Below are 25,125 nucleotides of genomic sequence, written 5' to 3'. Positions count from 1 at the left end.
TGGAGAATTTCTTGGATAGAGGAGCCTGGCAGGCTGCAGTCCTTGGGGTCACAAAGAGTGGGATACAACTGAATGAGCTTTCCCTTTAGGGGCTTCCCTGGTGGCTCAGCTGGTAAAGAATCCGCCTGCAATGTGGGAGACCTGGGTTCGATCCCTGGGTTGGGAAGATCCCCTGGAGAAGGGAAAGTATTCTGGCCTGGAGAATCCCATGGACTATACAGTCCATGGGGTTGCAAAGAGTTGGCACGACCGAGCGATTTTCACTCTCATTTCATTCACATATTTATGGCTCTGATGGATCTCAGTTGCGGCACTCAGGATCTTCGATCTCCACTGTGGCATGTGGGAGGGATCCATCCCTGACCAGGGGTCCGGGCCCTCTGGATTGGGAGTGTGGAGTCTTAGCCGCTGGACCACCAGGGAGGTCCCTGTGGATGTTTTCAGACCTTTCAGTATGAAACCAGCTTTGATTGGAGCATGCCCCTCAAGTAGACAGCATCCTCTCTGGTCCCTTGGGGGCAACACCTGATCCAGATGGTGAGGCTGTCTGCCTGGACCCCAGAGGGTGGTGAGAATGGGGAGCAGGGCGCCTGTCAGTAAGAGGAGGCCTCTGGCAGCCTCAGCTGAGCAAAGGCCAAAGAAGGTAGCCAGTAGAGGCAGCCCAAGAGCCGCTGGGAGGCCCCAGGTGGGAGGAGGATGGGGGTCAGACCTGACCAGGGACGCTCACGTGCCTCCCTCCCCTGCATCCACTCCAAGGCTGACTGCTGGCTCCAGCCAGCACTGTCTATGGCCCCAGCATGCTGAGGGTCCTTCTTGTGACCCATGTTTGAAATGACCTTCAGGAGTCATGAGACCAGCTTAGTGGATTTGGACCAGTGTGTGTTTAGATGGAAAAGGACATGCAGCGGGTCGGCAGACCCAGCACATAGGAGGGTCAGCAGACCCAGCACATAGGAGGGTCAGCATGTGTGGGGGTTGGTTGCTATTTTATGCTAAGTCCTGATTTAAAACTTACTTCAGAAATCTCAGAGCCCTGACTGACCCTGGAGGTGCCTCATGCATAGCGGGCATCTGGTGATGTTTGTTGATTGAAGAGAGTTGGGAAAACTGCCGGTAACGTTCCCCCCACATGACTGGTAGAAAATTCTTTACTTTATGGGCTGGAAGAAAGTTAACTTTCCCCTGGTTGATGAAGGGTATTTCCTTAGTATTTCCCCTGGTATTTCCTTTTCACAGAGTAATAGAGTCTGGGAACTGGAAAGAACTTCTCAAGATCTTCGCATTAAACTGTTCATTCTTGATGACCCTTCTAGGTTCAGAGATGCTGAGGCACTTGCCTGGGATCACAGAGCATTGGCTCTGGGGCCAGGCTGAGGACTCTGGTCTCCAGGCTGTCCAGCCCCAGTGCACTGACTTGTGGTAGCCTCCCCTCTCCATGAGACCGTGACTGCTGATGTTTTTGGCTTGTGCAGGACTTGGAGGGCAAGAAGTCCAGGGTAACTGCTGGCAGGAGGCCCTGAGGTCGGCCCAGAAGAGGGGACTCTGAGCCTGGGGCATCTGCCTTCTGGTTGTACATGACTCAAGTGCAGCCAGAAGGGGTCCCATGAGAGTGAACCATTTGACCAAACTCATGCAGAAGGTGTGGCCTCTGTGGGCTAAGCCTTTGGGGGTGGGTTTGGGCCGATGGAGGCCGATGGCTTCCCCGGTGGCTCAGACGGTAAAGCGTCTGCCTGCAATGTGGGAGACTAGGGTTCCATCCCTGGGTCGGAAGATCCTCTGGAGAAGGAAATGGCAACCCATTCCGATATTCTTGCCTATATAATCCCATGGACAGAGGAGCCTGGTAGGTTGTAGTCCATGGGGTCGCAAAGAGTCGGACACGACTGAACGACTTCACATGGTTCTGTGGTTGGGCCAATGACCAGGGCAGAGCAGGCAGGCCTGCTTACTGTAGGGACCTCATGGTGACCAGTTTGCAGGCGAACTGTCCTTTATTAACCACAGCCCCAGATTAAAATTGTGTGTATATATGATGTGAGGGGGCTTCCCTGGTAACTTAGCTGGTAGAGAATCCTTCTGCAATGTAGGAGACCCAGGTTCGATTCCTGGGTCAGGAAGATCTGCTGGAGAAGGGATAGGCTACTCACTCCAATATTCTTCGGCTTCCCTGGTGGCTCAGATGGTAAAGAATCCGCCTGCAAAGCGGGAGACCTGGGTTCGATCCCTGGGTTGGGAAGATCCCCTGGAGGAGGGCATGGCAACCCACTCTAGTATTCTTGCCTGGAGAATCCCCATGGACAGAGGAGCCTGGTGGGCTACAGTCCATGAGGTCTCAAAGAGTTGAACAAAACTGAGCGACCAAGTACACCACACATGATGGGAGGGATACAGTGACATGTTTAATGAAAACTCAGGAATGTGCAATCTGAAGAAATCTTGAAGATGAGGCTTTTTTTTTTTTTTTGAATTGTCCCTGGACTTTTTTTAAAAAGGTTTTTCATTTTGGGCTGTGCTGGGTCTTGGTTGCTGCATGGGCTTTTCTCTAGTTGCAGTGAATGGGGGCTACTTTCTGGATGTGGTGTGCAGGCTTCTCAGTGCACGGCTTCTCTTGCGGCAGAGCACAGGCTCTAGGGTATTCAGGCTTCAGCACTTGTGGCACGTGTGCTCAGTAGCTACAGTTCCCTGGCTCTAGAGCACAGGCTCCATAGTTGTGCACACAGGCTTAGTTGCTCTTGACGTGTGGAGTCTTCCCAGATCAGAGATGGAACATGAGTATCCTGCATTGGCAGGCAGATTCTTTACCACTGAGCCACCAGGGAAGCCCCAAAGCTGAAGCTCTTAAACAACCAGGTACCTTTTCCTAAAGTGAAGAACCACTGGTTTGTGAATTTATTTCCCCCATTGGGCATCCATGCGCCAAGCAAGCCGCTGCCTGTGCTCTTTCTAAGATGTGGACTAGGAGGAGGGCTTTGCTGGCTCTGTAACCAGCATATCAGTTGTTGCCAAAGTGTTTCCAGTTTCAGGACAGGCCCTGGCTTTCTGTGCCAGTGCCCCTGGCCCTGCCAGCCCCACCAGCAGGACAGGGGGAGGCATCCTGCAAACATCCTACCCAGTGGGGGAGTGGACTAGGTCTGACCTCATCAGGACCGGCATCCCCTGCAGGCCCCAACATCACACTGACCTCTGCGGGGAGGACAGGCCCCCACACAGGGCACCCTGCCCGCAATCAGCGCTGCATCCCCAGTGGGGCTCAATTACGCAGGAAACTCACTGAGCATACAGCCCAGGAGGCACATTCTCAAGGGCTTCAGGAACCCTGTTCACCCCACAAATGAGTCGCTGAGGAGTCCCGCGGTCGTCTGGCCCCCCATGGGCCATGGAGACCTGTGTCCTCCCGGGGACATGTGTGCTGGGCAGACCTGCCTGCTGCGGCGCTGGAGTTGGTGCCCTGGTGGGTGGAGGGCCCTTTGCTGACTGCCCCAGGCCTCTGGAGGCCTCATGACCTCAGCCCTTCACCTTGGCTCCCTACAACTGGACTGCTGGTGGGAGAAGGCGGGCTGGTGTGAGGCAGATGAGTGCTCCTCGGGCAGACAGTGAGCCCATCCTGAAAGCACATGTCCCCACTGTCAGAACAGTGAGGCTTTACAGGCAACTTACTTTTGGAGAGAATGTGCCATCAGAGCGTCCCTCCCCCGGTGACACGGGTAGGTCGCAGACTCTGAAGTAGGACAGGACAGGGCCCTCTGGTCTGCGGAGAGCTCAGAGCCAGCCTGGGACCTTCTCCTCTGCACTCTCCCAGAAGGGCCTGGCCAACCTCCAGGCCTCCCTCTGAGGCCCCTGGCCCTTGTCCTGGTCTGAGCCTCAATCTACCAACTTCTGGGCCTTAGCTCAGTGTGGTGCTGGTGAGCTTTCAGGGCGTGATGCACACCTGGGGGCCAAGGCCAGGCATCTGGTAACCCCCAGGAGTGAGGCCAGGCCTTGGTGCTCAGCCAGTGCCCATGCCCTTTCCTCGGGCCTGTTGGTCAGCTTCTCCTGCTGGGTGCCCAGGGCATCAGGGTATGGGGTGGGGGGCGGGGGAGGGCAGGAGCCAAAACTACTACACAGTGAGTGGAGCTTGAATTTGGAGAAGGAGGGCCCAAATGAATGGATGTGTGTGAAAGGGGTGGAGGCTCACATCGCTGCCCCCGTAGGGGCTCCAGGGGCTTCCGCTGCTTGATTCCTGCATCGGTGAGGTAGCAGCGTGGCACCTGCCACCATGCCATTGGAAGGAGGAAGTGCTCATTCATGCTTTGTTGTTCCGTCACTCAGTCGTGTCTGGCTCTTTGTGACCCCATGGACTGCAGCACACCAGGCCTCCCTGTCCTTTGCTATCTCCCAAAGTTTGCTCAGATTCATGTCCATTGAGCCAGTGATGCTATCCAACCATCTCATCCTCTGTCGTCCCCTTCTCTTGCCTTCAATCTTTCCCAGCATCAGGGTCTTTTCCCATGAGTCGGCTCTTCACATCAGGTGGCCTAAGTACTGGAGCTTCAGCTTCAGCATCGATCCTTCCAATGAATATTCAGGGTTGATTTCCTTTAGAACTGACTGGCTTGATCTCCTTACATACATGCCTAGCATAGGTATTTGGACGAAAGTATTGGGAGCCACTCTTGCCTGGAAAATCCCATGGATGGAGGAGCCTGGTAGGCTGCAGTCCATAAGGTCACAAAGAGTCAGACACGACTGAGCGCCTTCACTTTCCCTTTTCACTTTTATGCATTGGAGAAGGAACTGGCAACCCACTCCAGTGTTCTTGCCTGGAGAATCCCAGGGACGGGGGAGCCTGGTGGGCTGCTGTCTATGGGGTTGCACAGGGTCGGACACGACTGAAGTGACTTAGCAGCAGCAGCAGAAGCATCAGGTATCTGACAGCTCACTGAAGGCCAGACCCCATAAGAACTGCGGGTTGGATATAGATGCACAGCTTCTATTCCGGAAGCTCCTGAGGAAAGATTAAAAGGGGATTTGATTTTGCAGTTTCAGAAAAAGGACACTTACTGTTGCCAAGCCAAGAGATGCTGCCTACTTGAAATGAACCTGGGCCAGTTGGCATTCTGTTTGTGAAATGGTACTTGTTCATCTCCACACTGGAGGCTCCATTTCCTGTGTCCACCAAGAAACACGGGTGTAAAGGGTTTTTAAGGTCTTAGTTTCACACCTGACATTTAGCCTGAAGGATGGATGACACCCAAGAAAACTATTCCAGTCAGAAGTTGGGTTTTTGCTGCAAAACATTAAACCAAAATTCATTTTTTTAGAGTGTTGAAGTTTTTTTTTTTTTTTTTTTGGCTGTGCTGGGCCTTTGTTGCTTCAGGCTTTCTCTAGTTGCAGTGAGTGGGGCTACTCTTTGTTGTGGTGCTCAGGCTTCTCGTTGTGGTGACCTCTCACTGCAGAGCAGGGGCTTCTAGGTGTTCGGGCTTCAGTAGTTGTGGCAAATGGGTTTAATTGCCCCAGGGCATGTGGGATCCTCTAAGACCAGGAATCGAACCTGTGTCCCTTGCATTGGCAGGCAGATTCTCAACCACTGGACCACAAGAGAAGTCCCCCAAATTCATTTTTAAAATAGCAATAAACTCTACAAATGGAAACGATTTGTGACTCACCTGTAATAGCCACCTCCTGTAAGTCTCCCAGGAGGGCAAATGTTACTGTAACTAATCAGGATGGGGGAGATTTGACACCTGAACACCCAGAGCAGCCAGGAGAGCTGGCGGTACAAAAGGTGGATGTCCAAGTACATCCGAGCGGCCGTGGGCCATGGGCCCAAGAGATCCAACCTCATCTAGAATGATCTGGTACAGAATTCCAGCCCAGCACTAGTGCTGTCTTCTGAGACCGCTGTGTCCTCATCAGAGGTGGGAGACTTTTTTTCCAGTCCTTCATGCCCAGGGAATCTCAGCTGATGTAACCAGTTCAAGAGAAAAACCCGGGCACAGCCCAGCCAGCAGGTGGCCCTCAGGAACTGCAGTGCCTTCCCATCTTGTCACACATGCCGTTGTGTGGGCAGCTGTGTGGAGGCAGGGGCAGCATCCCCACTTTGGGGCAGGACAGGAGCTGCAGACCTGCGCTTCCCTCCAGGGCGAGGTCACTCTGGGGGCAGGCTTGACTGGTATGAGCTCCGTATTTCCTTCTGGGCCACATCTTAATAAATTACAAGACATGTTCGCCCATGGCCTGGGAATGAAGCACATTCATCTTTTTAGAGGATTCACTCTCTTTGCAACCATATCTCAAGTAGAACTGATGGGTCAATTTAAAGAAAATGTTATCACTTCATGGTCTCTTTGTAAGACTAGCAGTTGTGGCTGCATTTCTGGCTGCATCCACTGTCTTCTAATGTCTTTGCTTTTTATCACCTTAGACAAGTCTGGGAAATTTCTGTTTAATGCTAAGATGGGAGAAAGTGAAAAAGCTGGCTTAAAACTCAACATTCAGAAAACTAAGATTATGCCATCCAGTCCCATCACTTCATGGCAAATAGATGGGGAAACAATAGAAGCACTGTCAGACTTACTTTCTTGGGCTCCAAAATCACTGTAGATGGTGACTGCAGCCATGAAATTAAAAGACGCTTGCTCCTTGGAAGAAAAGCTATGACAAACCTAGACAGCGTATTAAAAAGCAGAGACATTTATTTGCTGACAAACGTCTGTCTAGTTAAAGCTATGGTTTTTCCAGTAGTCGTGTATGAGGGTGTGAGTTGGACCATAAAGAAGGGTGAGCACCGAAGAATTGATGTTTTCGAACTATAGTGCTGAAAAAGACTCTTGAGAGTCCCTTGGACGGCAAGGAGATTAAACCAGTCAATCCTAAAGGAAATCAACCCTGAATATTCACCGGAAGGACTGATGCTGAAGCTCAAGCTCCAATATTTTGACCACATGAGGCGAAGAGCTGACTAATTGGATAAGATCCTAATTCTGGGAAAGATAGAAGCCAGGAGGAGAAAGGGGTGACAAAGGATGAGATAGTTGGATAGCATCACTGACTCAATGGACGTGAGTTTGAGCAAGCTCCAGAAGATGGTGAAGAAAGCCTGGTGTGCTGCAGTCCATGGGGTCACAAAGAGTCAGACATGACTGAGCAACTGAATAAAGATGGGACTAATGTCTTCTGCTGATTACAAAAGTCTTTCTTCATTATTGGTTTGTTCAATCAGAGTTCCACAGAGAAGCAGAGCAAATAGAGAGAGGTACATTTACACACCTCAGGGCCTGAGTTAATGCTCATCTGAGGGCCTGGGTCCTGTGATGATCACGGAGGCTGGAAGCCAAAGACCTTGGCACCGACAGGCTGACAGAGGTCGGGAATCAAGGTGCTATCTGGAGGCAGAAGGTCTTTCCCAGGAAACCTTGCTTGTTCCCTAGGCACTTGACTGCTGGCGCCAGCCACCCGGCCATCAAGGCCCATGCTGCAAGGAGCCTGTTTCCTGAAGCCCCAGCTTGTGGAGTTGACCACATCTGGACACACCTTCCCCACAGTGTCCAAACGAGGGGCTGACCACTGGCCCCACAGCCTGGCCAACCTGCCGCACAAAGCAGCCATCACAGTGTACCCTGTTAGCCAGACCCCAAGCCCAACTCTGACCCAGCCTCATCTCTGAGTAAAGACAGTGAGGGCGCTTGCTTCTGCTGATGTGAGATCACTGTGCTGCGAGCCACTGGGACGAGCTGACCCCCACAGGGGCATGCCGAGTCCTCTATGATGTTTGTGCTTCTCCGTGGTGTCTTGTAACTGCAAGGCCAAGGTATAAAGTCAGCACTGCTGATGTTCCATGATGAGGAATGGGAGAGTGAAGAAACAAAGGTATCTTATAGGTACACACACATGGCTGCATTCCTAACAGAACAAGGCAATCTCTGTGCTGACCACAGTTGTCATGTCTGTAACTGCCTCTCCTACCACCCGCTCCATTGCCTCTTTGCCTCCAGCGAGCAGCTCGGCTGCTGTACTTCTGATCTGGGGACCCAGGGCTTCATGCTGAAGGGTCTGGGCCGTCAGCTGTCCTGCTTGGGATGAGCTGTTGTCATTTCCCAATGACCCTGAGCACAGGGCATGGTGACACTGAGATGCCCCAACGGGTCTCCTGGATCCAGACTCACTGGATCTTCAAGAGGTCACTGTACCACTCTGTCAGGCTGCCTGCTTGTGGGCAGTGAGGGGCAGGGTGAGACCAGTGAATTCCACGAGCACGGGCCCATCATCAAGTTTGATTTTTTCCAGAAGCATTGCTATGTAAAGTATCGTGATGCTGGGTAAGGTATTCCCTGAGTCCACAAACAGGAGTTTTGGCAGAAGCATTGCATGTGGGGGAGGAGCCGTGAGTCCAGAATAAGTGACTATTTCAGTGGGAACTAAAAGCTGCCCCGTCCATGGTGGAAGTGGTCCTGTGTAATCAGCCTGCCACCAGGGGGGCACTGACTGCCCAGAGCGGGGGGGTGGGGGGGGCGTGTTGGGGGCTCATTGCTGGTCTCTGGCAGACTGGGCAGTCGGCAGTGGCTGCAGCCAGGAGGTGCTGGTGGGAGGACACCTGTGATATTGAGCCCACACATCGCCTCTGTCCCTACCACCGTGGTCACTTTGGTAGGACTGGCTGGGGAGAGAGCTGACTGGTGGCCACAGGATGGGTCATGAGCCCCTCTTTGCTGAGGTCACCCTGGGGGCATACATGGGACACAAGTTAGGTCTGTGTTTTCTGCCCATTCAGAGAAGGCTGTCACGTGACATGAGAAAGCCACTTGTGTGCAAAACAAGGCTAGGGCTTGTCTACAAGACCTGTGCCTGTTTTTATGTAGAAACCGTATTCCTTATTGCATGCGTGTGTGGGAGGGGGATGGGGTGCCCAAATTCCGTGAAGATGGGAGGCAGAGCTAGTATTTAAAGGGTTAGGCTGAGCAGAGAGCTCCCGGTCGCTGCTGGTGGGAATATTAGTAGAAGACGGTACACACGGTGTGGAAGACAGCCCAGCAGTCCCTAGAGACATGAACCCAGCCACTCACTCCTGGAGGTCTTCCTAGGAGAGAGGGAATCTCCTGCCCCATGGGCTCCAGAATGATTGTGCAGAGCAGCTTCATTTGTGACGACTCCGAGTGTGACACAGCGCAGAGGTCAGGCGGCTGTCAAGGGGGCGGGCGTGTCTGGTGCATGGCACCAGGGACAGCAGAGCAGTAAAGGGAGGAGGTGCCAGGCCACACTGCAGCAGAGCGTCATTAGAGCCATGGTGGGAAAAGGACACAGCCTGGGTGACACCGCTTCTGTTGGTGGCTGTCACACCAGCCCGTCCGGGCAGTGGGCAAGCCCAGAACTGCTTCTGGTCAGTGGAGCAGAGCCCCCCTGGGGTGGAAGGACCCATCTCGGCAGGCTGACAGCACCCCCACCAGAGAGTCCAAGGACCTCATCACAGAATGAAAATGAGCTCCCCTGCTCATCAGTGAAGGAGGAGTCTGACAGGGGTGGTCTGCAGGACCCAGAACCCTCGGCAGTGTGCTTCACACACTCACACCCCTACAGGGCCTCCACCCCAGAGACCGACTCCCCTGTGACCAGAAATCCCGGCAGCACGTCATCAATCCTTGCTTTCTAGAACTCACCCTTTTCCTCACCGCACACCTGGGCTGCCCTCAGCCACCCGTGTGCTCTTTGACCCACTGACAGCAAAATCTTGGTGGGCGCTTGCTTGGTGGTGAGCCCTGGCTCCTGCCCCGGCTCAGAGCTGAACAAGTGGGTGCTCCGTAGGTCGCCCTGGAACCCGGAGGCAGGGCCCATCGAAGGGCAGCAGGGAGACACGCAGGGGAGCTGCAGGCGGCTCCTCAGCCTCCTGTGCAGAGAAGCCTGCCTTCTAGCCAGAGAGACACTCGTAGTTTGTGAAGGACACCGGCACCTCCCTTCTCTGTGCCGATGGCAAGAAAACACTGCCACTGAGGCAAGACTGGGGAACAACAAAGTCCATCCCAGGGAGAGATGTGGGCTTTGTGGCCCCTCTCTGTGCTGGCCTGAGTCCCTGCCCCAGGGCACACGCTGGGAGAGGGTCCAGAGCCTCCGCTTTCGGCACCCCTAGTAGAAACGGCCCCAGGAGTCAAGTCGTGGAAGATAAACTCACCCACAACCCATAGGCAGCCCTCCTTGCCCTTTGGCGTGAGCAGCTCTAGTTAAACCTTTCCCACATCCTCCTGCCAGGATTGCTTGCGAGGTGGACTCTGAGGCCCTCCCTCCATCTGCGAGGTGGCCACTTCCTCCCTGTCAGATCAGCAGCTCAGAGAGGAGCCATGAGGGGCTCCTGGTGACCTGAGTTCCCTGGGGTCCTGACACCTTGAGTTCTTCCAAATTTCTGTCCTTTCCTAATCATTCTAGTGTGATGATGACAAGCAGCCATGTGCATGTGGTAGCAGCTCTTTAGAGTTTAGGAGCAGAAGAGCCCAGTCAGGCCCTTCTCAGGGAGGAGCAGCCAGGCCAGGGTCTGGGATTTGCAGGGCTGAGGCCGGCCACTCCGAGCTGGTGCCCAGGTGGTGTCACCTGACATTGCCTGGAAACAGCTGTGCTAAGAAGGACATGAGCCCAGGAAGACAACTCCAGTGTCCCTGAGAGCTGGCAGGGCTGGGTGTCAGTACTAGTGGAAATAACAGCTTAGATCCCTACCTGAGCCGCCGAGATCCTGCATCCCGCTGGCAGAGCCCTTCCGGTGTGGCCGGCCCCTCCCCTGTGGTGACCGTCCTGCCGCCGTTTCTCTGGTTGGATGAGGTAGTTTCTACCCATCTGTTTGTTTAAAAAATTTTTCAGAAGTACCTGCACTTGGCACACCTGAGTAGATAAGGATGTGTTTGATCTTCCTTGTTCCATTCCAGAACCCTGTCTGGAGGATACCAGGTTTTGCAGAGATTTCATCTGAATGCATTTCACTTAATCTAATATTTTGTGGTGGCCCCACATTTGTTCTATAGAAAACAAGCAGAGGCCCATTGGAAACGTACATTCAAGGCAAGGTTGTTCTGGTGGAAGAAGCCGAGAGCAGCCCAGACACAGCCTAGAGCCAGAGGGCTGTTCTGACTTCATGCCTCTGCCATCTGCCCTCTGGCCTGACCTCCTCAGAAGCAATCTTAAAGACATTAGTGTTGAGCTATAAATCCTGCCAAGTTAACAGGCCTTCCTGCATCAGGGTGAGAAGAGAAAGGAGAAGGTCAGAACGCTGAGTCCAGGGAAAGCTGTGATGCAGTGAAAGCTCAGCGTTTTAACCCTCCCTCATCTCACTGTGTTCTGCCCAGTGGCTTCTTGCCTGGGGACAAGGGTACCGCCCGGAGGTCTGGTCTGGCCCCGCTCCAGGGCTGGGCTCCTGTGGGAACTTCCCCGGTGCAGGCACCACTGCCCATGGGGCTGGGTTACAGCACAAATTCAAGTAGTGGTCCATGTAGGGGAGGGGGTAGAAAAAACATACAGAGGCTGAAGACCTGAAGGCGAGCAAGTGGACAGAGCAGAGAGAGAGAAACAAGCTCTCCCAGAAAGGAATGCTCACCAAGGGCCATGGGTGGGCTGCCCAGCCCACCACCCCCACCCCAACAGCCCCGCTGCCCAGAGAGAACCTGAGGGAGCCACTCTGGGAGGCCTTGGGACCCCACTTCCCACTGGGGCTCACCCGCGACCGCTCTCTCCTGGGGTGTCTCCTGTTGGGGGAAGACATTTCTCTCCCCTTCTGGGTCCTTCTGGCAGATGTAAGAACTAAATGAGGTGTATCAATAGGAGGATATCGAAGTTTAATAACATGTGCACGTGGGAGAGACCCAGGAAAAGTGAATCACCAGAATGGGGGAGGCCTCACCTTGAACACCATCTCTGCTCAGGCCACAGGAGGAGGGTGGTGGTGGTGGAGGGGGGTGGGGTTGGGATTCATAGAAGAGGGAGGAGTTTCACATGGAGATGGGAAAGCAGGTGCTTGCTAAATGCGGGGCCAGACAGGACCCTGGACACAGAGCGGCGTCGACCGACCACAGGCTCTGCCCTGTACACACACCTGGCCTCACTGCCATTGCCCAGGGAAGCCCCTTCTGGGAGCTGCCCTCTACCCACCTGCTTCTCGGCATTAGTGGAGGCTCCTCCTGAGTCTTCTGATTCTTAAAAAGAATCATAAACAGATTATGGTATTTTATATATATATAAATCATAAAAGGGCTTCCCTGGTAGCTCAGATGGTAAAAGAATCTGCCTGCATTGTGGGAGATCTGAGTTCAGTCCCTGGGTTGGGAAGATCCCCTGGGGAAGGGAACGGCTACCCACTCCAGTATTCTGGCCTGAAGAATTCCACACTATATAATCCACGGGGTCACAAAGAGTTGAACATGACTGAACAACTTTCACTTTCACTTCACATGCCAGTGAGATGGGACTTGGGGCAGCACACACAGTCCCCTCACTCCTAACCACTGTCTGTGCGGCCCAATCCCACCAGCACAGCCGCCCTTCTCCTGGGGGCACTTCGTCCCCACCCCCTGGAGCAGCCTGCTTGCTCGGGTCAGTCCGCAGAGATGCGGTCCTGGGTGGGGCTCCCCTGATTTCTAGAGGAACCTTCCTTGCCTCTGTTTGGACTCATCACCCTAGATTTGGGGTGTGGCTCCCACTCGGGATGAATAAAGTGAGGCTGGCAGGATGGCAGTTTTCAGAGCCTGCGGGTGTTCAGAGACACAGATCCAGGGGGGCTTGGCCTAGAATATGTACTAGTCGACCCGTGGGTGCCAGACTCCCAGCTGCTCCTTGGGGTAGTGGGTGTGGGGCCCTGGCCATTCAGAGTGGGGACCCAGCCTGGAAATTGCAGGACTTCCCAGAGCCCAGGAAGTACCTTAGTTCTGACCCATGAGGCCCTGCCCTCACTCATGACTAAAGAACCCTGTGACCTTCCCAGGGCCCACCCAGCTGGCCCATTTTGGCACCAGGGAGGGCAGCACCCCTCCCCGAGTCCCTCTCCATAGCTCTCCAAGGGCTTCTGGGTCATTCTGTCTCCATCTCCTCGTCCCCTGGGGAGACACATACTACGGAGTCATCATGCCCCAGCTTCCCAGAGCTGCTCCAAGCTGGTCATGTCAGCCCCCAGGTTGCAGAACCAAGGGTGGGGGTGATTGGGATGCAGTGTAGCCCTGGGTGCAGAAGGCCATCGCCAGCATCTGCCTCGGGCTGCTGGAGGGGAGGGACGGGCAGACCCTGGGAGCCTGACACCCGAGCAGTCCTGCGCTGTCAGTCTGGGAGCCTCACCTCACAGGACGTGGGGCAGCCGGTCAGAGCTTCATAGCCACCGCCCTTCACCTCGTCGTTTCTCAGCTGAATTAAACCATAGCCTCTTCTCCCTGGTGAAGGGCGTGACTTGCTTTGAGAAGCTACCTGCACCCAGCCTGGCAAGTCCAGGGGCTTCAGAGAACCCAGGAAGCACCTCTGTTCAGAGCCGTGAGGCCCTTCCTGGCCCAGCAGGTTACACTCCTGTTGGGGAAAGACATTCAGGCCTTCTCCTTCCCATTCTGGCTCTGCTCACGGCCCCTGCAGCTCAGCACAGGGAAGAGGCCCCCTCCGCCACACATGTCACCACAGCCTGTGGGAAGCACAGCGTCAACACTCGCATCCTGTGAGGACTGCTGTCGAAGAGACGAGGTCCTGGCACTGTTCCTCTGGCTGAGCGTGGCACTTCCGTGCCCAGACAGTGAGATGCAGCCGTGGAGAGACACCCGTGTGTCACTGGGTAGACTGGTGGCCTCAGAAAGAAGTCTCCAGCCAGCTCTGGTAACCATGGTGACGAGAGGGTGCTAGGGACAGCAGGCAAATGTCTGGCCTGTCTTATTTCATCCGGTCCCCAGGCAGCTCTCCCGAGCAGGGACTGTCGTCACCCCCACTCCACAGGTGAGGAAACGAGGCCCAGGGGCACCTGCTGGGAGGAGTGCCAGGTGGCGTGGCCCTTGCCCCCACCCTCTCATGTTGGGCCCCAGCCTGGCTTTGCACCCTGGGGCCCTTGGGGCAGGCGCATGTGCACAGGTCTCCTGCCTTCACAGAACCCTGGCCGCAGTGCCTCCTTCCCTGTGCTGGCCTTTGTGACACCACTTGGTGCAATGACAGCGTCCTGGGCTACACAGCAGAGGTGGGACCACTAGGGTCCAATCCCGAGTTCAGGGCCCTCACAGGGTGCTGACACCCCAGGGGTTCGGGCCACCCAGTCCTGGCCCTGGGAGGCTGTGACGGTGAGGAGTGGCGGATGTCAGCACTTGCTCGTCTGATGGACCAGGGGCCACAGGGAGGTAACCCAGCCCCCCCGCCCAGACCTGCTGAGCTAGAGCTCAACATAGCACCCAGGTTTCCTGCTATGGAGGCTGCTAGCCAGTCCATATCACACCATGGCCCTCACTGAACATGGGGTATCTCTGGGACAGCGGGGTACGCAGGACGCTGTTGCAGTGTGTGGTTACCCGCAGTGCTGGGGGCCATGTGTCAGGGAAGCCTGAGGCTGGCAGGAGAAGGTGGGGCTCGGTCCCAGGAGCTCCAGGACCTGAGGCAGGTTTGGGCCGGTCAGCCCTGACCGTGTGATTGTTCTCGGGACACTGGCTGGAGGCCCGGTGGGTCAGCAAACACTGAGTAAGGCCCTGAGGCGCAAGGCAGTAATGCCTGGAGAGTGAAGGGAGAGCAAACTCCCCCACCCTCGCTCACCCTGCTCCAGCAGTTACGGAACAGGCAGTGTTGGGGTCAGAGAGTGGCTGGGATCCTGCATGCAGACTGCCAGCTCCCCTCTGATCCCGCTGCCCCTGCCTCCAGCACCACCCCGTGTCCACCAAGCGACTCCAGCCTCTCAACCAGGCCCCCAAGGAGCCGCCCACCGTGTTGCTCTTCTCACAGGCCCCATGCACTCGCCTCCCTACCTCCTGGCTTCTCACCTGGACCTGCCCAGCTGGCTGGCAACCAGCCCAGCTTTCAGGCCACCCCAACCCCACTCCTCCAAAACCTCCTCCCTTCCCATCCGTGGAACAACAAAAGTTCTTTCTGGTACATCATGTCTAGTACCCTGTGAGCAGAGCAACTTTTACAAGTTTTGCTTTCATCATGTTTCCTCTCAAATTAAGAAGAAACAACATTTGACATAAGTCAGAAAATACCAAAATATGTAATAAGATGAAGTACCGCTGAGCCCCTCCTGCACCTGCTCTCCTGAGCCAACATTGGCCGTCTGGGGGACTAGATCTGCGCTTCCCCGATGGCAGCGATGCCCCCAGGCCACTGAGGGTGGACGCAGTCGGAACATGGTCCATGACCCTGAACTCCTGTCTCAGCTCGTGGAAATGTCCTTTTGGGCATCTGGCAGAGTGCACGTGTGTGGCTCTGTCTGTGCCCTGTGCTTGGAGGTGGTGGGAAGAGCCTGCCCTACCCACAAGTGCGTTTGGTCCTGTAGGTTGAGGTCTTCCTAGGGGATCGGGGCTAAGCCTTGCAGACCAAACCATGTCCATGTCAGTGCTGCCCACCACACCTGCCCGGCATCCAGCGTGTGCCCACCAGCAGCTTTAAAAGTGCTGTGAACAGAAGCCAGGACACAGGATACATCTGTGTGAGAGAGGTGGGGCCATCTAACCCCGTGGGTTAATGAGGAAGACGTGGCACTCAGGTTTACCTCGTTTAATTAAATGAATTGACTCCCTAAAAAAATTGATGTCACATTTTATAAATCAAATTCTGTTCTCTTTGACTTCTTTTAATTTCAGAGATAATTTTCCATAATTTTAACTGACTTAATTGGCAGCAGTTCTTCATTTAAGCTTTAAATTTCTTTTTCCTTTGGCCATTTCCTTTTGCATTAACGTTCTAAGGAACAAACCCTCTAGGGACAGAAGCTATCATTTTATTGTTTTTAATATGTTTTACGGTTCTCCTGTAATGAATGTATATCTCTTTTATAATACTGGTTTCCAGGTGATTCTTTGCTAGTAGGCTACGACTTTATCTCAGGTTGTGTGTGTGTGTGTGTGTGTATGTGAGTGCATAAGTGTTTGTCTTTATAATGTCCCCCTGGGCTCTTCTCGGATGTGCTGACCTAGGTATGGACCTTGACAGCCTGGCTTCCCCTGTTCCTTTGTCTGCTGTGCCTGGCATGGCTGCTGTGCCCATTGAGCCCCTATTCCTACGGTGGTCCTTGTCACCCAGTTGGCAGGTGCAGGTGGTGGGAGCCCAACACAGGGCTGGCAGCCCTGGTGGTAGGCCTGGCCACCTACTCTCCTGGGAAGGCTGTGGCTTTGCCAAGAAACCTTCCAAGAGGCCTTGCCTACTTGCCCTGGGCCTGTCCTAACTGTGTCTCCTTTGCCTTGATTTTATATGAAGCAGCAGCCAGAGCTCTGAGCTGGGTGAGACCTAGCAATGGGCACAGCCAGACCTCACCGGGGCTTGAGAGCCCCTCCCCCTGGCCGCTGGCAGGTCTCATGCAGGCCCCTCCCCACTGGGCATGCACGTCCTGGCTAACTCACCCAGCAGGACTCTCTGGCTATGATGCCACCAATAACCCAGCTCATGCCTGGAACCCCTGTCCCTGCCCTGGTGCCCACGTGGTTCAGCATCCCCAGCAGGGTTTGTTGGTGAGTGTCCAGAATTCAGTCCCTGTGCTCTGAGAACCTGGCTGGCCCAGCAGAGCAGCAGGAAGGGCAGTCAGCCCTCAGCTCCTTGGGATACAGGCTGAGCCAGTGATGCCCCTCCTTCTGTCATGAATGGCACCACGGGGCCACTGGCAGGCCTGGGGACCCATCATGTGGATCTTAATTTTATTCACCTGTGTGCACACACAGACACACATGCATACACATGCGCACATACACACACGTATGTCCATATAGCTGCATACACATACATACATATGCATACTGATACAGTCACACATAAGCACACACGTTCACACATAGGCACAGACATTCATGCAGAGGCTCACATATTCACACAGGCACACACATATACTGTTAGATTACTTTTAGAGTTTTCATCTCCAGATCCCACTTGACCACTTGATAGCTGGTGGGTTTTTGCCAGAGACCCCACAGAGTTTGGGGATCTGTTGCCAGCCTGGCTCCCTTTCCAGAGCCCCCAAGTGAGCGCCAAGGACCCTCTGTGCACTTGAGCCGGTGCTCTCCCCCTGCTGGTCTCAGTTAGGAGGCTGTCATCCTGGCAGTCCCTTCCTCTGCTGGTGGCCTCAGGAACCTGGCTACTTGGAGGGTGGCAACGCCTCCGAGCCAGCTGCATGGCTCCCCCTGGTGGCTAACTGACCAAAGCTCTCCTGAATGTGTCCCACGCTCATCTCTTGGTGGATGCTAATCAAGGCTGCCCTGTGCCACGTTGCCCCCATGCCTGCTCCCCTCCAGGCTGGGGCTTGCCCATGCCAGCCGTGGTGTGCATTCAGGACATCAGCTCCAATCCTTTCTATCAGTACCAGTGCTGGGAGGAGAGAAAAACTTCGGATTTGTTCCTACTAAAGTGTTATTGACTTACCTTGAGGCACACATCCCTGCTAAGTGTGCTTTATGGCGATTTCAGCACTGCTGACTCCCCAACAGCTGGGGTGGAAAAAAGAGTCCCCATCGGGCCACTGTGGGGTCCAACCAGCCCCATGACCCAATCAGATGCTGTGGTGGCCATCGCCGACCCGGGGCTCTGTGTCAGACTCAGAATGCCACCTGTTTCACACCACACCCCTTGCCAGCTAGCTAGTCCTCATCCAATGTCAGAACAGTCAGTTCCAGGAGAGCTGCCAAACTGGACACCAAGGCCAGCATATTTCCATGGAAGCACCTCTGCATGTACACATCTTCCTCCTCCACACACCCTCACTCATACATGCACACACATGTGACACACGTGGAACTCGGCTCCCCGTGTGGTACCACCACAAACAGTGCTGTCAGGGCCTCCAACTGAAGGTGTGCGGGATACTCGGTACTAATGTGGAATAACCACCCCCTCCCACTGTAGGTGACCCATCGTGCCCTCCGCTGGTGATGTTTCCAGGCTGGGATGTGGTCCTGAGATGGGGGGTCCTGAGGTCAGGGTTCCTGAGAGCAGGAGTCTGGAGGGGGTGGCCCTGAGGAGGGGGTTGTCGGGTTGGCACTTCCAGGTCTAGGTCTGTGCTGGCGTGTCTTCCACATCTCAGGAAAGAAAGGGAGATGGGAAAGCTTTCCATCTTCACTGCCCTCCTCTAGGCAGCTTTACTTGACCAGACCAGAGTCTCCTTACAGGGCCGCACCGCTCGCTAGAAGCACTTACCCAACTTCGTTTTGTGTGTCTCTAGAAAGACAGGAAGAGTGGGCTGCTGAAGCTGCTGGCCGGTGCGTCCACCAGGAGGAAGTCGCGCTCCCCACCATCCACCTCTCCCACCCATGACCCCCAGGCAGTGGATGCCTCGCTCCAGGGCGCGGTGGGGCCCGAAGTGTCCTTGCTGTCCATCCACAGCAGGGCTGGGTCCTGTCCCATCGAAGGCGAGATGCAGGGCGCCTTGGGGATGGAGCCACTGCACAGGAAGGCGGGCTCCTTGGATCTGAGCTTCCCGTCACCCACCCGACCGGCTGCGTTCTCCACAATCGCTGTCCGCCCTGAGCCCAAGCCACTTCCCAGAGAGAGGTAACGGGGGGAGCTCTGTGCTTCCGGGCCTGGGTGCAGTGGTCTCTGAGGTCTGGAGCCACTCTGGGGAAAGGGACGATGGGATTCCTGGGGAGTGAACCTGCCTGGTGTCCCTCACTGTCCCAGAGACTCGGATAAAACAGGAGCAGGTCTCACATTCTGAGTCCATGTGCAACCCGAGTTTGGATTTACAAGGAGAATCTGGTGGAACTGAGGTGTTCAGAGCCCAAAGAGATGAGCTGCGCCCCTAGCCCTGCGGGAACCTGGAGTGATCCCACCCCAGGCAACTCTCCTGGAAGCCTGGCGCCCTCACCCGAGATTGGCTCAGGGTTAAACCATATGACATGGCCAGTATTCGTCTGCTTTTCACCAAAGCCAGTGATTTCACAGAGTTCAGCACAGAGTTTCTCGATTAAGAAACTGAGTTCACCAAGGCTTCAGGTGGAAGGGCCACAGGTCAGCGTCCTCTTGGTGAGCAGGCCCATTTGACTCATCAGTCCTTAGAGAGCTTCAGACAGGCCGGGAGCCTGCAGGGAGGAAGTACTTTCCTTTCTGAGCACCTCCTCTTCCGAGAGCTGCGTGAATGGTAAAAGGAGGGGCATCTCCTGAGAACATAGTCCTGGTCAGGATCCTTCCCACTGACCAGTCCTTCCCAGAATCCATCGGCCACACTGACCAATGCCAGCTCTTCCGTGTGGCCTGAGACACACCTCACACACCATGTACGCCATAGACACCATGTACATCAGACAAATACAGACACCACACACACACCATGGAAATCAGACACAATACAGACACCACACACACACCATGTACCCCAGACACAATACAGAAACCACACATACACTATGGAAATCTACCCACACACACCATATACACCAGACACAATACAGACACCACACACACACCATATACATCAGACACAACACAGACACCACACACACCATGTACACCAGACACAAAACAGAAAAACAAGAAAAACCACACCACACACACCATATAACAATCAGACAACCAACACAGACACCACCACACACACCACCATGGTACACACAGACACCAACACCAGACACCACACACACCACCATGGATACACCAGACCACCAACACCAGGACACCAGCCACACACACCACCCATGTACAATCAGACCACAAACACAGACACCACCACACACACACCATGTACACCAGACACAACACAGACACCACACACACACCATGTACATCAGACACAACACAGACACCACAGACACACCATGTACATCAGACACAATACAGACACCACACACACACCATGGAAATCAGACACAATACAGACACCACACACACACCATGTACACCAGACACAACACAGACACCACACACACACATACATGCCACCCGCAACCTCACACACCACACACCTGCCTTTCTTCCTCCACTTCCCTCCACCTTGGGGCCGCTCTCCCACATCAGAGTCTTCCTTCTTACCCGACACCAGCCCAGCTGCTATGGTCTCTGCAGGGGTTTGGCCTTCTCCAAGGCCCACAGCTGGGCTCCTGGAGCATCTCCAGTCAGGGTGACAGGCCCTGGAGGTCCTGAAGCTGCCCTCACATCTCTTCCGAGTTCTTTTCTTCTCAGCTCTCTCAACCTCCAGACTCCATGCGGGGCTTAAAAGACCCTGCTGTGAAAAATCTCGGGAGTCTCTGAGTAACTAGAAAATTCAGGGAATTCCTCCCATTCGCTGACAGTCCCGGCTAATCTGGGTGTCATCCCTGGGGACCTGGATGCCCTCCTGCCCAGCATCCTGTACAGCTCGTTAGTGACCAGCACTGCCTAACATGGCCCTTGCCCTGCATAGCCCTGTGCAGCCCTGCGCAGCCCTCAGGACACCAGGTCCTGGCCCCCAACAGGCTGGAGCCAAGGACGTGATGACAGCAATGTAACCTTCAGGCTGGGGCAGCTCACCCGGCCTCAGGCCACACTCCCAATGTGTGGATGAGGGGTGCTGCCACTGGCCTGTCTGGTGCCGCCTGTGTGCAAGCCATTTCTCCTGACAGTGATCTCAGAGGAAGGACCTTTAGGTTGAGGGTGCTGTTGAGGGAGACTGCCCAGGAGTGTGTGGAGGAACCATGGGGAGCACCCCCCAGGCTCTCAGGAGGGGGCCTTGGGAGCCAGGGTACTGCCCTTCCAGGAAGCTAGCCTTGGGTGGTCTGCAGCACCCCAGCCTCTGGGCAGTGCACAGGGAGTTGCGTTTCTGGACATTGCTTAGGGATCAGGAAAGCTCTTGTCCGGCTGTCCTGCTGGGGTCGGCTGAGCTCCGGCTTGCGCTACCTCTCCGTCCTCCCCCTGTGCACCACCGTCCGCCGTTTAACAGCCATGTCACCCAAATGAGTGCCTTTGCTGTTTGAGTCCCAGTCCCCACACACAACATGAGGATGATGGTGCCTGGGGGTTATTATATTTGCAAAGCAGCAGAATTAGTACCCAGGAAAGGACCAACAAATTTGTTGTTCAGTTGCTAGGTCATGTCTGACTCTTTGCAACCCCATGGACTGCAGCACGCCAGGCTCCTCTGTCCTTCTCTGTCTCCAGTGTTTGCTCAAACTCGTGTCCATTGAGTCAGTGATGTCATCCGACTGTCTCATCCTCTGTTGCCCTCTTCTCCTCCCAGTGAACACCAAGGGCAAGGACAACCATAACAACACAAAAGATGACGTGTGTGACAGTGTCGTGTGACATCACGTACATGACAGTGAGTGAGATCATGGTGGGGGTGGTGGTCTCCTCCCTTTGATTGACAGTCCTTCATGTTCACATACATAGCTGGTATGTCCTCACCTCCCGCTGGCCTGTCAGCTGTCGAGCTCTGTTGGGATTTAGAAATTTCTTGCTTTGATTTCTTGTGGGTCATGATAGTGGAATAATGGCTCCCAAAGACATCTCTGCCTTAATCCCCACACCAAGGATAGGATGGCAGATGGACCAAGCAGCTGACCCTAAAGTGGAGAGGTCGTCCAGACCCAGGCGTGCCTGTGTGACCACAGGAGTCCTCACAGGCAGACAAGGAGTTCAGCTTGCCGTGCTGGCTTTGAGTCGGAGGAAGGACGAATGCTCCTCGGGAATGCTGGCAGCTTCTAGGGGCAGGAAAAGCGGAGGGACCCCACGGGGGATGGGTCTCCCCGAGACCCTCAACTGTGTCCCCGTGAGGTTGTGGCAATCGTCAGGCTCTTAGAACTGCCAGATGTGTACATTTTTACGTGCTGTCCGTGGGAATCTGTCACACGCCGCAGGGACCCCGGGCCCATGTAGACCTTTAGGCGTGGTGTCCAGCGTATATTTTTATCATTTCCAAGGTCTGGTAGGCACTGCTGTGATGACCTCAGTCCCTACCTGGGACCCCTAGTCCTCACCAGGGCCCCTCATGTGACACCGAGGATGGCCCCCACCCCGCACACCAGGCAATGGCGCCTGCAGCAGTTGAGTGGTTGCTGAGCCCCTTCTGCAGACTTGCTGTGTGTGTCTGACGCACGACACCAGGACTGTGCCGCGAGCTGCTGCCCCTCTTTCTCTTGGTGGGCAGCCCTCCTCAGAGGGAGGGGAGGGAGGGCCCAGAGCTCCGAGAACATGGGGGCAGGGGGTGACTGGAGAGAAAGCGTGTCACAGTCTGCACCTCTGGCCCAGGGAGGACACCTGGGGGTTTGTGGGACTCGCAGGAGAACAGAGGGTGGCCTGGCTGAGAATGGCTCTCCCCAGCCCAGCCTCAACCACTCCTTCTCTGCCACTGCCCACAGCAGGGGTGTGAGCCAGACTGAGCCCAGGAGCAGGAGGTCCCTGCCCGGGTCACCTGTGGGCCAGACCAGTGGGCGGAGCTGAGCTGGGAGGTGGAGCCGTGGGGCTGAGGTAGGTCTGGAGGGAGTGGGGACAGATGGAAGCACAGGTCCTCTTCCCAGAGCGCTTCTCGTCTGAGCCATGTGGTGCTAGCCCAGGAGGGTGGTGTGGATGGTGGGCTGGGGGGTGGGGGTGGGGTGGGGAGAGATGAGGAGCATGGCGAGGCCCAGCGCTTGGCGGGTCCATTGCGGAAACTTTGCTGACCCTACATTCCCAGCCCGTGGTGTCTGTGGTTTGCAGCCGGTGAGAACAGGTGCTCTTCTGGCCACCAGATCACCCAGAGTGGGGCGTGCATGGAGTCCTCAGCCCCCTGCCTGGTCATTACCCCCGGAAGGGCAGTGGGCACAGGGCCAGTGGGAAACCAGTGGGATGCCTGTGTGGCCCCCAGCTGGAGGGGTGCAGACCAGCAGCTCTGCTGGCCTGGATGGCAGGGAGGCCGGGTCACAACCATCCGCCCTCATCCTGGGGGTGCTTTAGAAGGCTGGTCCTCAGAGCTGCCTCCTTGAGGCTTTCTGATCAGGTGTGGAGTGCAGACCCACCCTGTGCCCTTGTCCAGGCAGGGCTATCTCAGATCTGGGGAGCCCTCGGGGGGAGGGGGCCACCTGCTGAGGCCTTTGTGTCTGTTCCTGATCAGAGCCCAGGCATTCAGCAGGCAGAAGCTCCCACAGTGGAGACCCAGGTGGATTTTATGGCACGTTGGTCCAAAAATGGGTGGGAGGCCCTGGAACCCTGGAGACGGGTGGGCTGCTCACTCACCCTGGTGTCTGTTTCCCCAGGTACCGCGTGGTGGTCTCATACCCACCCCAGAGCGAGGCAGAGATCGAGCTGAAGGAGGGGGATGTGGTCTTCGTGCACAAGAAGCGTGAGGATGGCTGGTACAAGGGGACCCTGCAGAGGAACGGCCGCACGGGCCTCTTCCCCGGCAGCTTCGTGGAGAGCTTCTGAGGCCGTGCCTGCCCCCCAGGGACAGAGGTGCAGGGACCCCAGGGGAGCAGCCACCAGAGGCCCCAGTCCTTCCAGGCAGGCGGCAGGACCCACACACTGTGGGGTGGTTTGCTCCCAGGACCCTTCTTGCCCTCTACTCATGGGGTTGACAGGGAGCACAGGCCCAGCGCATTTGGAGAGCGTTCTCAAGGCAGCTCCGGGCTTCACTTGGGTCTGGATTGCTCCTCACCCCATCTATACCTCAGGCACCACCACCAGGACCCTTAGCATGGTGCCCTGGCCCAGGTCATTGTTGGCCAGGTCCCTGAGGAAGCGCTCGGCTCCCGCGGGCGAGGTGTACACAGTGCTTCTTGCCTTGCTACCACGGTCCTGCTCCCGTGCTTCTTTCTTACACCTTTTTACTGCAAAGCTGTTAGACTTTATAAATCTCTAACAGGTCGTACACTGCCTATTTTTCATACATCTGGTGCTGCCTTTTTGTAAAACTAGTAGGACTTGGTTGAAAAGATCTCTGGGGAGACAGCAAATGGGCAGAACTTCTGCAAGCACCCTGTGAGCCTGAGAAGCCTGGTGTTCACAGCCTCGGTCCTCCTGGGGCTAGAGGGGCCTCAGTGTTGGTGGGAGTTAGGAAAAGCCTGTCTCTTTAGCCCTTCCAGTGGCCCCGCTTCATCTGGAGATGTTCTGACAGGGATGGCAGTGAAGGAACAAGAGGGGGGACCCCAGGCCACGAGGGCCTCCTGTCACTGTAGAGAGGAGACCACACCCAAGGCTTCCACTGTCAAAACGTGCAGTGGTCACCGCAGTTCAGATTTGCCACCTTGTGGAGGTTTCACCAAGTTTCCTTTAAATAGATAACTACTCTGTTCTCAGTGCAAACCTTGGTCTCGAGACCAGAGACACGGGGCTAACCAGGGCCACCAAAGGCCCACAGGAGCAGAGTCAGGGGTGGCAGCCATGCGTTGAATGCGGGCTCTGGCTGGGAAATGCTTGGCACTTTGCACAGTCACACACACGCACCCGTTGTTTCTGTTAGACACAGATGTGTGTGATTTTGGAGGAACGAACTGATGACAAACCATGATGCCTGTGATTCTGAGTCTTTAAATAAAACTGAACGTGGAGAAGTCTGGTTTCTGGTTGGGGGAGCAGTCAGGTGGGGCCGGGCTGGGTGGGAGCTAAGCTGGTAGAAGACCCCCACATCCCCTCCACTGCCTGTGGGTGCACAGCCCTGCCACCGCCAAGAGCCTTGGAGTGGGAAACCTGTCTGTGTGGTAGGGTGGTAGGGCACTGAGGGTATGGGGGTACCAGACAGCCACACCCAGCACAGGGAGGAGTCCACTGCTGGGCCAGCAGAGCTGAGCCTGGGTGGGCGTGGGCGTCTCTAGGTGCCCTGCAGGGTCTTGCCTGCCTGGAAGGGCAGAATGGCTGTCTATAGGTGATGCCCCCCGCCCTTGCTTGTGGGAAGCCATCATGCCAGGAGTCATGCAGGTCCTGTGGGCTCGGGGCGCCTGGAATCAGCCTCTAGACGAGCACACTCATGGCTCTGCCTCAGGCGTCTGGGCCAAGGAAACCTGTCGTGGAACACTGGGTGTGGGGTGCCTGACAGCCACTAGCAGGAGGGGTGTCAGGAGGCTGCCAATTTCCAAAGGGGAGCTTGTCACCAGC

The 25,125-nt window shown here is 55.5% G+C and overlaps 1 protein-coding gene across 1 annotated transcript in view; it reads left to right on the top strand.

Moving 5' to 3' along the window:
* The window catches only part of SH3RF3 (SH3 domain containing ring finger 3), a 159,433-nt gene extending 134,855 nt beyond the window's left edge, over positions 1-24,578 (top strand). Inside the window, exons 9-10 of the mRNA XM_018055296.1 lie at positions 18,314-18,642; positions 23,292-24,578. Coding sequence (XP_017910785.1) covers positions 18,314-18,642; positions 23,292-23,460 — 498 coding nt within the window. The 3' untranslated portion in view covers positions 23,461-24,578. The remainder of the gene's footprint in view (positions 1-18,313; positions 18,643-23,291) is intronic.

This window comes from Capra hircus, chromosome 11 (genome assembly GCF_001704415.2).
Source record: "Capra hircus breed San Clemente chromosome 11, ASM170441v1, whole genome shotgun sequence".
Lineage (NCBI taxonomy): Eukaryota > Metazoa > Chordata > Mammalia > Artiodactyla > Bovidae > Capra > Capra hircus.
Note: the sequence above shows the minus strand (reverse complement) of the source record. Positions and strands in the feature narration are given on the sequence as shown.